General features: G+C 52.7%; 1 protein-coding gene across 1 annotated transcript in view; it reads left to right on the forward strand.

Moving 5' to 3' along the window:
* Nucleotides 1–13,881, forward strand: part of fryl (furry homolog, like) — a 37,902-nt gene continuing 24,021 nt past the window's right edge. The window contains 10 exon segments of the mRNA XM_062450122.1: nt 1–720; nt 1,813–1,887; nt 9,672–9,874; nt 10,126–10,179; nt 11,342–11,481; nt 11,624–11,720; nt 12,124–12,203; nt 13,086–13,166; nt 13,282–13,450; nt 13,694–13,786. Coding sequence (XP_062306106.1) covers nt 504–720; nt 1,813–1,887; nt 9,672–9,874; nt 10,126–10,179; nt 11,342–11,481; nt 11,624–11,720; nt 12,124–12,203; nt 13,086–13,166; nt 13,282–13,450; nt 13,694–13,786 — 1,209 coding nt within the window. The 5' untranslated portion in view covers nt 1–503.

Here is a 13,881-nt window from a genome sequence, read left to right on the forward strand (position 1 = left end):
CCCCTGCCGAGCACACAGGTGGGGTTAGCTGCTGGGATCTGGGCTGACGACAGCTGCTTCTCTGGGCTTCAGCTGGCACAGAGACGCAGGGCAGTGCAGGGCTCAGAGAGTTAGAGTAGAGTAGAGCACAGTACAGTAGAGTTCAGAGAGGTAGAGTACATTACAGCAGACTGCAGTAACAGTACAGCAGGCTGCAGGTTAGTAAAGGGGTGGCCTGGCCTTCAGGCGAGGGAGAGAGAAAGAGAGGGAGAAAGAGAGGGAGAGAGAGAGGGAGAGGGAGAGAAGGGAGTCGGGGTGAGATGGGGTTGCAGGACCTAGGCCACACAGTGACAGAGCGGTTGGACTGAGAGCTGGACTAAGAGAGGGAGAGCTACAAAGAGACAAGTGAAGAAGCATAAAGAGAGAGAGATGAAGACTTGTTGTGCAGAGAGAGACATTGACGTATAGAGGCAGAGAGAGAGAGAGTGAGTGATAAAGAAGGTAGCGAGGCGTGGTGCGCGGAGATGGAGTTCCTAAGGAGCCTGGTCCCCACGGTAATATCAGGGGAGGGGGTTGCCCCGGAGACGGCGTTGTCGCGGGGGAAGGGGGCGGCGGCGGCGTTGCCGCGGGAGACGGGCCCCCGTCTGCTGAGCATGAAGCGCCTGAGCCTGCTGGCCATGGTCTCGACCGTCCAGGAGGAGGACGCCTTCCCCAGGCCCCCGCGCCCCACTGGCCTGAGAGGTACCCAGGACAGACGGGGTCAGAGGTCAGGGAGGGAGAGAGGGGTCAGGAGGGGAGAGAGAGAGAGGGAGGGATAAAGAGAGGGATCAGGGGTCATGGCCTGAGCAGTGCTGTTAGCTCTGGGCTGTAAGCTCTGGGCTGTTCTAGAGGTGGTGGCTGTATTGTAGAGGTGTCTCGCGCAGAGGCCAGATACAGTTATTAGCTAGAGTTATTACGACCATAAAAGCTGTGATTGTGCAGTCCTCTCTCTGCATGTCGTGCAGTCCTGTCTGCTGTATCCTGTAGTAGCAGTGACACGGTGACTAAGATGTGGGTTAACATTGAGATATCGAGATGTTATTGTTGTTCACTGTGGCAGGTAGCTGAGATGTGTTTACTCTGCACTATGCTTGGTACATACAGACAGTTCCTTGACTGAACTACACACTTCTGAACCTTGATTTTCTGCTATACATATACTACATGAACTACTAACTTGTACATCGCTTTGGATAAAATGTCAAATTGGTTAGGGTTAGGGTAAGTAGGTGGCTCCACCACATGACTGAGCCTAGTGTTCATCTCTGGTCGCATCTGGAGACCAGAGCAGAGTTGTACCAGACTAGACTAGGTTTTATCTGTTAGTCTTACAGTATGATAAAAGGGTTTTAGTCTCCTTAGTTACCTTTAGACCTAGTTTTATTATCGCTAGACTGGGTCAGAGTTTGTTTTTCTCTGTGGTTGAACTAATTGCATAATCATCTAGTTCGAGAGAGGCCAGAGACAGGGCAATAGAGGTAGAGAGGCCAGAGACAGGGCAATAGAGGCAGAGAGGCCAGAGGCAGGGCAATAGAGGCAGAGAGGGCAGAGGGGCATCTTGGTTCAGGTTAGTCAGTAGAGTCATTGCAGGCAGATCTGTCCTGATAGCCCCAGCCTCGTGCTGAAGGCCCCCTCAGGGCTTTCCTGTTTGGAGGCAGCAGGGGGTCCAGACTGACCCCCCCCCCCCCCCCCCGCCTCAGACTCAGCCCTGTTTCAACCCTTTCTCTCTCCCCTCTTCTCCTAATCTTCTCTTTCTCTCTCTCCCTCTCTGCCTGTCTGTTTCTCCTCGACCAGGACACCTCCTCCATATTAGACGAGAACTCTCCTATCCTGACGATGACGATGCTTGTGGTGGGTGTGGTCGTCATGGTGAGTTGTGTGTGTGTGTGTGTGTGTGTGAGAGCTTTCTGAGGGGTCTATAGTGTCTTGTGGCTTGAAGATCCTCCTGTCCTCTCCTTCTGTCCTTTCTCCCTTCTACTCTCCTCTCATCCTCGCTTCCTTTCCTCCTCTCCTCCTCCTCGCCTCTCTTCTCTGATGCTCTCCTCCTCTCCTAGTTTTCGAGGTGGTACTGTGTCATGTCTCAGGCAGGCACACCGTGACCTCATCACTAAGCTCGATAGAAGCTGTCTCCGGAGATTGATTTGATTAGGAAAGGTATTTGGTTAAAGGGTGCTGCAAGTTTTGCCCCTGAAATGAAGGGTGTGTGTGTGTCTGACTGGGTGTGTGCTTGTAGGATCTCTTTTCAATAGCGGGTGTTGACTGTGTGCACAGTGCCCTGTTGTTGGGTACATTTCCTGGAAAAACCAGGCCACCTCACCTCAGTTGCTGGCTAACCAGGTAGTGCTAGCTGAGTTAGCATCTGTATTCATGCTCTTAGCTGAGTCAGCACTGGTTTGACCTGGCTGCTGCAGCTACCTGTGTTGGCATCTGCAGCTAGAGCTGAGTTAGCATCCGTATGGTCAGACAGCAACCTGGGTAACATGAGTTAGCATCTGTATGAACAGGTGACACTGGAGCCAATGTTGTCTCGGATCATGTTGTCTCTCATCAGGTTAAACCAGTGTGTGTGTGTGTGTTTGTTTCCATGGTTCTCCGTGGGTGCTGTCCTCCTCTGACCTCAAAGCTGCTCTCTCCTGGAACGACTTTGCCTCTCCGGATTTGGTATTCAAATCTCTGCAAAGTGGCTTTACTAACTGCCCTGGTGGAGATACTTCCACAGAGATGGCAGGCGATCAAGAAAACCTGGCCTGGTGTGGCTGGTTATAGGCTGCGTCCCGAGTGACATACTTTAACTTTTAGTCAGTACAGCAGCTGACCTTACCAAGTAGGAACTGTTGCATGCAGTGCGTAACGCAGACAGGGAAATGTGCGTTCTTCGCCTTGCTCTAGCCCAGGCAGCCTCGTATCGGTCCGCTACTGTTGACTCCTCTTCTCCAAGGGTTGGGGGTAGGAATAGCCGGTGAAGTATGCTGGCTGGCTGGTTGTTGTAGTTCACCATGGGGTGTGTGCGTATGGCGTGTGTGTGTCTATGGCGTGTGTTATTATTGCGGATGTGGATTTCATCACCACATTTCATCATGACTCATATCCTGCCTGCAGGATATGAGTCCGCAGGCAGGAGGAGTCTTCCTCCTCTTCATCCTCGTTCCCCCCCCCCCCCCCCCCCCCCCCGACACGGTGTGGTGGACATGGCCCAGACGTTCTCGAGTCAGGGAAGACGAGTCATGCTTAATGAAGCGTCCATGTTCACAAGGCTCTGCCGGACTGGGACTGGACTGGACCAAATCAGTCTGGATGCAGATGGTGTGTGGTGTCTTCTACCATCAGTAGTGTTGGGGTTAGTTAAACACGTGCTGATCTGAGGGCATCTGGGCAGCGCCCTGTGCCACCTCTTGTAAAAAAAGAACTAACTAAATGTGATTTAGTCAAGGGTTGGAGTTACAGCTATATCTATCCATCGTTCTTCTTCCCCCATCCCTGGTGACGAGCACCCAGGACAGGAAGTGCCTGGACAGGAAGTGCCTGTCCTGGGTCTGAAGCCTGGCTCTTAAGCCTGGAGAGCTAGCTGTCAATCACACAGCTACTTATCACACAGCTACCTACTCTAAAGACCTTTGCAGACACTCACATTACAGTTTAGCTAACTGTGTCAATTTAGCTAGCTACGACTGTACATTGTTAGCTGTGCATGTTATCTTCTACCGTACATTGTTAGATTGCTATCTCCCTCTAACCACTATGCACTTTTAGCTTAGCTAGCTCACGCTGACCACTGCATACTGTTAGCTTAGCTAGCTTACTGCAACCACTGTGCACTGTTAGCTTAGCAAGCTAACTCTGACCACTGTGCACCGTTAGCTTAGCTAGCTATACATTGTGTAATCCTGTCCATCCCTTGGCCTTTAATACCCTTTCGGTTGACTGTTCATCTTGTTGATTTGGTGCCGCATTCCAGAGAAACTGACTTCTGTTTACACCAAACAAAGGTGCGTGTTTGTGTGTGTCAACATGGACAGGTCAGGTGTGTCTTGATGGAACAGAGCTGTCAGTACACTGGTGTTACTGGCACGAGGACAGACATCCCAGGATGCATTGCAGCAGGCACTGTTTCAGTCGCTCAGTGGAGTACAGTTCTAGAAGGCTTCCTTAGAGCCAGGACACTGCAGAGCTGCAGAATGGAGGGGGGTGAGTAGGGAAAGGGTGAGGAGGTGGAGGGATGAGGGACTTGGGAGGGTGATGAGGAGGGAGGGCTGAGGGACTGGGAGGGAGGGGGGGGGGGGTAGTGTGACAAAGCAGTCCTTTGTGGAGTGTGTTTGTTTACAATGAGCTGTGGTCTGTTTTGCATGAGGGGCAGTCATGTGGTCCAGGGAGAGAGAGAGAGAGAGAAAGAAGAAAGCAGGGGCAGAGAGCGAGGGAGAAAGATAGAGATAGAAGGAGAAGGAGAGAAGGCAGAGGCAGAGATTGAACCAGAGAGATAAACGGTAGACTTTGTTGGTGTGCGTCTTCTGGGTGCTCTGAGAATGTTTAGTGAACAACGCTAATCCTCAGATCAGCCCTGTGTCTGTGGTTGTCATGTGTCTGTCTGTGTCCTTGTAAGTCCTTCGCACGCACGCACACACGCACATTCATGCACACTGATGGCTTTGAACAGTGACGTAACTGTGCCCTCTGGGTGTGGTTCAGTGTGTTGACCCTGGCAGGTGAAAGGTCAAACGTCTAAACCAGTCTTGTGTGCAACCCTGTCTGTTGGTGTGTTTAGGCTTCAGCAGGAGTTGGGCGTGTGTGAGAAACAGACTTTTATAGCTGGAATGTTTGAGTATTTTTAGCGGAGGCCTATATTTTCCTGTTTGGCTTGGAACAGTGCTGAATGAAGTTACAATGGATGTGGAAGTACACTGCTGCGGAGTGCGTGTGTGTGTGTGTGTCTCTGTGTGTGTCTCTGTGTGTGTGTGTGTGTGTCTGTGTGTGTGTGTGTGTGTACCTCCTCTCCCCTCTCACTCTACTTCTCTTCCTCCCCCTTTCTCTCTTCCCCCCTCCTCCTCTCTTCTCTTTTCTCTTCTCTTTTCTCCTTTCTCTTCTCTCTCTTTCTATTCTCTCTCTCCTTTCCTTCCTGCTGCAGTCTAAGATGACGCATCGGTATTTCTGAGAAGCAAACAGGAAGTGGTCTTGTGATTGGCTGGGGGAGAGGGCTGCTGTAGTGTGATTGGGCGGGGGAGAGGGGTGCTGTTGTGTTATTGGCTGGTGGAGAGGGGTTCGGTGTTAGTAGACTGGAGCAGGGCCAGAAAACACTCGCAGCACTCTGATGACATCACCGCCTCCCCCCCTCCCCATCCCAGCTATTGAAACAAACCCTCTCTGTGGACCAGCATGGGGGAGGGAGGGGGGAGCCATCACTGAGAGAGAGAACAAGAGCCAGTGAGTGAGGGGAGGAGTTGTCCACCAGCGAATGGCGAGTGAGACCGGGCGGGAGGAGGGAGGGTTGGGGGGGAGGGGGGGTGGAGAATAGCTGACAGAGCTTGCAGGCTCACACAGGAAGAGGAGAGCAGAGGGAATATCGCTCCGCTCTGAGCACTCCGTTCCACCTCTCGTTCTCCCTGCGAGGAGAGTACTGCTGGGTTCTGCTAGCGGCCAGGTAGCGAGGCGAACCAGGACCTGACCAGCCAGAACCTGAAGAGAACCAGAACTGGACCAGCTTAGAAGCTGAGGAGTCTGGTGGGACTAGTGAATGGAGGACACACTGAGATCTTCACTAAGGTCCAAGTAGGGAGGAGCAGTGAGGAGCAGACGGGAGCAGTGCTCCTCCCCAGGGACCTCCGTCCTCCAGCCCTCTCAGGTGTTTCTCAGGATGACCTCCCAGACCTGCTGTGGAGGCTAGGACAGCCTTGTGTTACCAGAGGGGTGTGAGGAAGGAGGTGTATGCGTGTGTGAGGACGTGTGTGTGTGTGTGTGAGAGAGGACAGCGCAGGGTGCTCGGCCTGTGCTGCGCCCGCCAAGCTAGATAGACGTCATGCTGAGCCTGCACGATTCTGTCTTCTTTGAGATCAACATCAAGTCGCTGCTGAAGTCCTGGAGCTGTGAGTACCCTGCTAGGCCCCTCTGTCCTCCCTCCCTCTCTCCCTTTCTTCTCCTCTCTTCCCTCCCTCCATCTCTCCCTCCATCTATCTTCTTCTCCTTTCCTCTCCTCCCTCTCACTCCTCCATCTCTCCTTTCCTCCATATCTCCTCTCGTCTCCTCTCCTCCATCTCTCCTTTCCTCCATCTCTCCTCTCGTCTCCTCTCCTCCATCTCTCCTTTCCTCCATCTCTCCTCTCCTCTCCTCTCCTCCATCTCTACTTTGCCCCATCTCTCCCCTTGCCTCCTCTCGTCTCCTCTCCTGTGTTTACATACCACCCTGGTCTGCAACATGGTTATCTGTCAACAGCCTGCATGTCTGCTTGGTGTTTACACATCCTCACACGCAACCTGAAGATGAAAGAGCTTCCTCTGTTGTGAGGCCCAGCAGGTGAGGGGAGAAAAATAAAGACTAGTGCAGGTTAGAGGTGAGCGGTAAGAAAGAGACCAGCATTAGCAGGTTAGAGGATAGAGATACCAGTGTTAGCAGGATAGAGGATAGAGATACCAGTGTTAGCAGGATAGAGGAGAGAGAGACCAGTGTTAGCAGGATAGAGGATAGAGATACCAGTGTTAGCAGGATAGAGGAGAGAGAGACCAGTGTTAGCAGGATAGAGGAGAGAGAAACCAGTGTTCACAGGATAGAGGATAGAGATACCAGTGTTAGCAGGATAGAGGATAGAGAGACCAGTGTTAGCAGGATAGAGGATAGAGAGACCAGTGTTAGCAGGTTAGAGGCTTGAGCAGGTAAACTTGGAAGGTCTCTGTCTGTCTTCCCGGTCTCTCTCTCTCCTCCTGGTCTCTCCTCCTAGCTGTACCCAGGGGACCTTGAGATACCTAAACTGATTACTCACTGACAGGAAATACTCTCTGTCTCTCTCTCACTCATTCACTCTCTCATTCACTCTCTCCCTCTCATTCACTCCCTCCCTCAATGTGAGAATGTCTCAATGAAGAGCATAGAAAGTCTACGTCTCTTTCTTTCTTCTTCTTGCCGGTCAGCTGTCCGGGTAAATGTGTCTGCACAAGACTCCATCCCTCTCTCGCACTCTCCTCATCCTCTCTTTCCTCCTCCTCTCTTTGTCCTGGCTCCCCCTCATTCCCTCTCCTTTCCCCCTGCTCTCCGCCTGTTTCTCCTTCTCTCTCCTCAGGGACGGCTAATGTTTCTTCATTGATCTGGCTTGTGGTTGCTGACCATTATTAGCCTTCTGTACAGCACACATCCTGAGAGCCCGCTGCCTGTCTCTCTGTCTGTCTCTCTCTGCCTGCCTTTCTCTCTGTCTGTCTCTCTCTGCCTGCCTGCCTGTCTCTCTCTCTGTCTCTCTCTGCCTGTCTCTCTCTGTTGGTCTGTCTGTCTGGTACCTTGTCGGTCTCACTCTGCCGGTATCTGCCTGTCTGTCTGTTGAGAGGGAGAGTGAGGGAGAGAAAGAGGGAGGGAGAGAGGGAGAGAGGGAAAGAGGGAAGGAAGGGGTAGAAGGTTTCAGCAGGAGTCACTATGTGACTGTTCAGGCTGTTCGCATGTAGGGATGCACACACCATACGCACTCACATACGCACAGTCCATGGATCAGGCCCATGCCGGCTGGACCTCTAACTCATCCCTATGGAGATGTGTGATTGAGGACATGTTGGGTAATCATAGTGTCCTGGTTGGCCTGATGTGATCATGTGACTAACTTCTAAAACTATGTTTTTGGGAGAGTCAGAGTGAAGCAACTTTTCAGATATGCTTTCTTACACACATGCATACACACTGTCGCGCACGCACACTCTCTCTCTCTCTCTCTCTCTCTCTCTCTCTCTCTCTCTCTCTCTCGCACACACACCCACCCACATACACACACACTCTCTCGCACGCACACACACACACACAGTAGCGCCATCCTGCCTGGTGCTACCAGTGAGCACGATGGTTACTCAACCTGAGTGTGAGTTGGCATCGCGTTCAGTAGAAGGCCAAGCTGACCGTTGGGTAAACAACTCGTTTTTTCTTCACTTTTTTTTTCTCAAAAGAATGCACCCTCGGCCCCTCTCACCACCCTTTCTCTTCCCTCTCTCTCTCTCTCTCTCTCTCTCTCTCTCCCTCTCTCTCTCTCCCCCTCTCTCTCTCTCTCTCTCTCCCCCCCCCCCTCTCTCTCTCTCTCTCTCCTTTCACCCTCCTTTCTTGTCCCTTTAGCCCCTCTCTCTCCCCCCTCTCGCCTCCTATTCTCCCCCTCTTTTCCTCCCCCCCCCCCCCCCCCCCCAGTGTTCGCTGCCAGCTTCCAGTCTCTCTCTAGAAACAATGAGTAGTAACTGTCAGTAACCCTCCCTGCCAACTGCTCTCTCCCGCTTTTTCTCTCCTCTCTCTCTCTCTCTTTCTCTTTTTCTCTCTGCCTCTCCTTCTTTCCTCCTGATCTACACATTTGATGTTCCAGAATGTTCTGGCCCCCTGCGTACTTTGCCCTCCTCAGCTTGTTCCTAGAGTCCCCCTCCCCCAGCAGCCCCTCCCGACCCCCCCAGCACTGTCTATGAACAGCTGAGATGCCCCTGTGTCTGAGCCAGGGCTTCGAACATCCTGTAAAGGCCTCCTCTCCACCCCACCCCTCCCCTCTCCTCCAGCTCTCCTCTCTCCCTCCTGTAAGCCAGGTCTAGTCTGCTGCGCCCCCAGTGTCCAGCATGCTCAAGGAGTCAGATATTCTCACCAGTGTAACTGGAAGGTGGTGGAACAGGCCAGTAGCACACACACACCCACAGACACCCCCGGTTGGCAGGTTTGAGGGTGTGTTCTCCATTGTTCCTCAGGGCCAGAGGAGGAACTGAGAGCAGAGCAGCTATTTATACAGAGCTGAGGTGTGGCTGCTGTCTCATGTTGTGTAACCCTGCTCTCTCTGGTCTCTCTGGGCCCAGGCTGGCCCCGCTAGCCTGCACCTCCACTACTGGACCTGGTGTATCTTCTCTGGTCCAGCTCCTCTCTCCCCCTCCTCTCCTCCTTCTCCCTTTCCCTTTCCCTCTCATCTCCTTTCTCCCGCTCGCTCTCTCTCTCTCTCTCTCTCTCTCTCTCTCTCTCACGCTCTTGTCCTCCTGTGTGTGTGTGCGGGACAGGTGCATCACTGTACTGTACAGCCAGTCAATGAGCCTGCGAGGGCGAGGGAGGGGGTTCCATGACACACACACACACGCAGTCTCTCCTTGTTTGTTTTAGATCAGTTGCTGGGTGTGAACGTCTCCACAGTTTCATTGAGTTTTACTGGCCATGTTTTAGCCATTACTATTGTTTGAACTTTTGGGAAGGCACGGGTGTTCCCATGGTAACCAGGAAGAAACAGGGAGCAGGATGTTTCCTGGGAGGGAAGAGGTGAAAGGTCAGCTGAGCTGAGCCCTGTTCCTGGTGACTTGTACCTGGTACCTGGTTCTGGTACCTGGGTTCTAGTTCCTGGGTTCTGAGCCCTGTTCTTGGTTCCGGTCCTTGGGTTAAGTTGGCTTATGTGTCTGTCTGTCAGCATCACTACTGACCTGTCCGTGTCCTCTCTAACCCCCTGACCTCTGACCCCCGTGTCCCTGCAGCCTCGGCCCCGGTCAGCAGCGTGAGCAGACGGCGCCCCCCCCCCACAGCCCCCCCCTCGTGGGAGAAGCGCTCGGCCGCCATCATGTCCAGCATCACCATCGACCCCGAGCTCAAGCCGGGGGAGTTCGTCATCAAGAGCCTGTTCGCCGAGTTTGCCGTGCTGGCGGAGAAGAAGATAGAGGTGGTGATGGCAGAGCCTCTGGTGAGTAGGGGGGAGGGGGGGTGGTCTGGAGGGAGGGGGGGTGGTCTGGGGGGAGCAGGTGGAGGTTGGATAAGGAGCAGAGAGGGGAGAGAGAGTGGGGAGAGGGGGATCAGAATGGAGAGTATAGAGGTAAAGTTTAAGGATGTATCCTTCTGTTATGATACCTTTTTCTTGGAGCGGGTCTCTCTAATCGCAGTTGTCTCTTTTTTTTTTTTTTTCTTCCTCTTTCTCTCCTCTCCTCTGTCCTCCAGGAAAAGCCCTTGTCCAGATCTCTCCAGAGGGGAGAAGATGCACAGTTTGATCAGGTGAGTCTCCCCCTAACGGCAGTTCCAGACAGACGGGTGGATGGATAGATATACATACACATCTACATACACATATGGATACGAGTTAGACAGTGCCATCGTTGGTGTTTAGATTGTGTTGTGTTTGCATGCTCTCACTACCACCCCAACTCTTCCCCTACCAAGCCTATTGTATGGCACAGTAGTTGAGCCAATCAATAGCTCTGCCCCCACCGCCCGCCCCCCCTCACACACACACACACACACACACCAGGCTGCTGCAGGGTGCAGGACGAGAGTGATGGTGCAGGGTGCTTTGCTCAGCATAACACCCCAACCACAGATCCAGCTGCTGCCATTGTAAGTGAAGCAGGTGAAAGACACGGACAGAGAGAATGGGCAGGGTGATGGAGAGGGAGAAAGAGAATAGGCAGAGAGAGATGGAGGGAGGACGAGAGAAAAGAAGGTAACGATAATGGGCAGTGATGGAGCGAGAGAGAGAGAGAGAAGGAGAGGGAGGGAGAGAGAGAAAGAGAAAGAGAGAGAGAGGGAGAAAGCCTGTGTCATCCTCAGCAGTATATCAGAGCAGGGTGCTGGAGTGTGTCTGTCTGGTGCCAGGAGGCCAGAGAGCCATTACATAACTCTCCCTCTACCCCTCATCACGCTGCCCTGAGCATGCGCTAGCACTCTCTAGCACAGTTAGCAGTTTGGGTCTAGGGTCTTAATGGGCTAGGGTCTAATGGCTAGAACAAGGGTCTAGGTTGGTACTAGGACAAGAGACTATGACTCTCCAGGGTCAGTCAGTAGGGTGAGAGGAGCTCTCATCCTGTCACCCTACACCACCCTCTCCACACAATAAATACTGCACGGACTGTACGTTACTCTGAGCTGAGGTCACTGCTCCCTCCTCCTCTCCTCTCCTCCCTCCTCCGCTTCATCCCTCCTCCACTCTCCCTGCTCTGCTTTCTCTTTCCTTGAGTTCTCTCCATCCCTCCATCTGTCCATTCCTCCATGCTTGTCTCTTCCTTCTCTCTCTCTCCCTACATCTATTCATCCATCCCCCCCCTGCTGTTCTCTATCTCCTGAATTATCGTGCTACACTGATGTTGATCTCCGTGTGTGTCCTGTTTGTGTGTGTGTTCTCTGTGTGTGTGTGTGTGTGTGTGTGTGTGCGTGTGTGTAGTTAATAAGCTCTATGAGCTCCATAGCAGAGCACTGTTTGCCCTCGCTGCTGCGGACACTGTTTGACTGGTACCGCCGCCAGAGCGGGACCGAGGACGAGTCCTACGAGTACAGGCCTCGCTCCAGCACCAAGTCCAAAGGGTGAGACGTTCCTCCTCTCCCTGCTCTCCTTCTCTCGTTCTTATTTACTGAAGGATAACTGGGCTTGCACACGTGGGTGTTCTCAGTTTACTTAATGTTCTTTAATCTCTCCCTCCCTCCCTCCCTCCCTCCCTCCCTCCAGGGATGAACAGCATCGTGATAAAGACTACCTGCTGGAGAGGAGGGATCTAGCCATAGATTTCATGTTCTGTTTAGTTTCAGTAGAAGTTTTAAAACAGGTGAGCTGCCTGCCTGCTTGTCTGCATGTGTCTCCCCATCTATCGGCCTGTGTGTCTGTCTGTGTGTGTCTGGCTGCCTGTCTGTGTGTGTCTGACTGCCTGTCTGTCTGTGTCTGATTGCCTTGCTGTGTGTGTCTGACTGCCTGTCTGTCTGTGTCTGACTGCCTGTCTGTCTGTGTGTGTCTGATTGCCTGTCTGTGTGTGTCTGACTGCCTGTCTGTCTGTGTGTGTCTGACTGCCTGTCTGTCTGTGTCTGACTGCCTGTCTGTCTGTGTGTGTCTGATTGCCTGTCTGTGTGTGTCTGACTGCCTGTCTGTCTGTGTGTGTCTGATTGCCTGTCTGTGTGTGTCTGACTGCCTGTCTGTCTGTGTGTGTCTGACTGCCTGTCGTGTGTCTGTTCCAGATTCCTCTTCATCCAGTGCCAGATGCTTTAGTACATGAGGTTCTGAACCTGGCATTCAAGCACTTTAAACACAAAGAGGGGTGAGTCTGCACACACACACACACACACACACAAATGCATGTGCACATACAGTTTGGGGAATTTCTGCTTCATTGGGCTAGAGACCGTGTAGAGTGACAGGAAATGTAGCAGAGAGAAGGGAGGACATGCAGGAAATGGCCTGGGCTGGAATTGAACACATCAAACACTGTGAAATACAGAGTTCACTCTCGATATAAAACCCCAAATAAACACTATTGCCCTATTGACACACTTGTTGTGGACTGTAGCAGAACAAGACTGCAGCAGTACTATTTATGTCTGTTCAGAGAGGCAGGCTTTATGGCCTGTGTGTGTGTGTGATAGAGAGAGTGATGTTTATGAGCATCGTTAAAGTCACCAAGAGAAAGCACCTGGTCTCTGTGTCGGACAGCTTCCAGATGGTTCTCTGCTGGGGTCAGATCAAACATCTTTTATAGCCCCTTTTTACAAGCGCTGTTACGGAGGGCTTCGCCCACGCCCACAGATCAGCACCCGCAACCAACCTGAACCCTCAGAGAAGACCAGGAGAAACACCCTCCGGAAACACGGAGAGAAACACTGGTAGAAACCTGGTGAGGAGCAGTTATGTGAGGGCTCCCTCCTCCAGTGACGGTTGCTGGTGCAGAGAGGTGCAGACCAGAGGCTGGAGACAGCCACGCTATAAGGATACAAATGAAAGGAAGGGTTTCTGCGTTTCTGAGCAGGCATGCTTACCGCTACCCCCCAGCCCCTCCAAGGGATCCTGTAGAACCCATGTCTGGTTGCTATGGGAGACGTGGGTGTGTGCCCAGCCCTGTGTGGTGCTGTGGTGGGTAGGTTCAATCACAGATGTGCTTGAAGGGCATGGCGTGTTTTGATTGACAGATGTGTTTGATTGACAGGTACTCGGGGCCCAACACTAGCAACGTGCACATCATCGCAGATCTGTATGCGGAGGTCATCGGAGTGCTCACACAGTCCAAGTAACCCTCCTCTTCCTCACCTAACATAACCCCTTCTGGGATGAAGAGGTCTTTAAGAACACCCCACTCACTCAGCGACAGACTGTAACTGTGTGTGTGTGTGTGTGTGTGTCAGGTTCCAGGCCGTGAGGAAGAAGTTCACCACGGAGCTGAAGGAGCTGCGTGTGAAGGAGCAGTCCCCCCACGTCATCCAGTCCATCATCAGCCTCGTCATGGGCATGAAGTTCTTCAGGGTCAAGATGTACCCTGTGGAGGACTTTGAGGCCTCCTTCCAGTTCATGCAGGTCGGGTGTGTGTGAGTGGGGGGTGGGATGGTAATGGGGGGTTGTGTGTGTGTGTGTGTGTGTGTGTGAGAGAGTTTGGTGTGGGTGTGAGGTTGGTGTGGTTGTGGGTTAGTGTTCCTCAGGAGTGTGTTTGACCGTGTGTGTGTGTGTGTTACTCAGGAGTGTGTTTGACCATGTGTGTGTGTGTGTGTGTGTGTGTGTTCCTCAGGAGTGTGTTTGACCATGTATGTGTGTGTTCCTCAGGAGTGTGCCCAGTATTTCCTGGAGGTGAAGGATAAAGACATCAAGCATGCTCTGGCCGGCCTATTTGTGGAGATCCTCATTCCTGTAGCTGCTGTGAGTACCTGGCCCATACCTACACACCTGTCCTTACACACCTGGCCCATACCTACACACCTGTCTGGGCCTACACTCCTGAGTGCTTACCCTTC

Source organism: Osmerus eperlanus, chromosome 24, assembly GCF_963692335.1.
Source record: "Osmerus eperlanus chromosome 24, fOsmEpe2.1, whole genome shotgun sequence".
In the NCBI taxonomy this organism is placed as follows: domain Eukaryota; kingdom Metazoa; phylum Chordata; class Actinopteri; order Osmeriformes; family Osmeridae; genus Osmerus; species Osmerus eperlanus.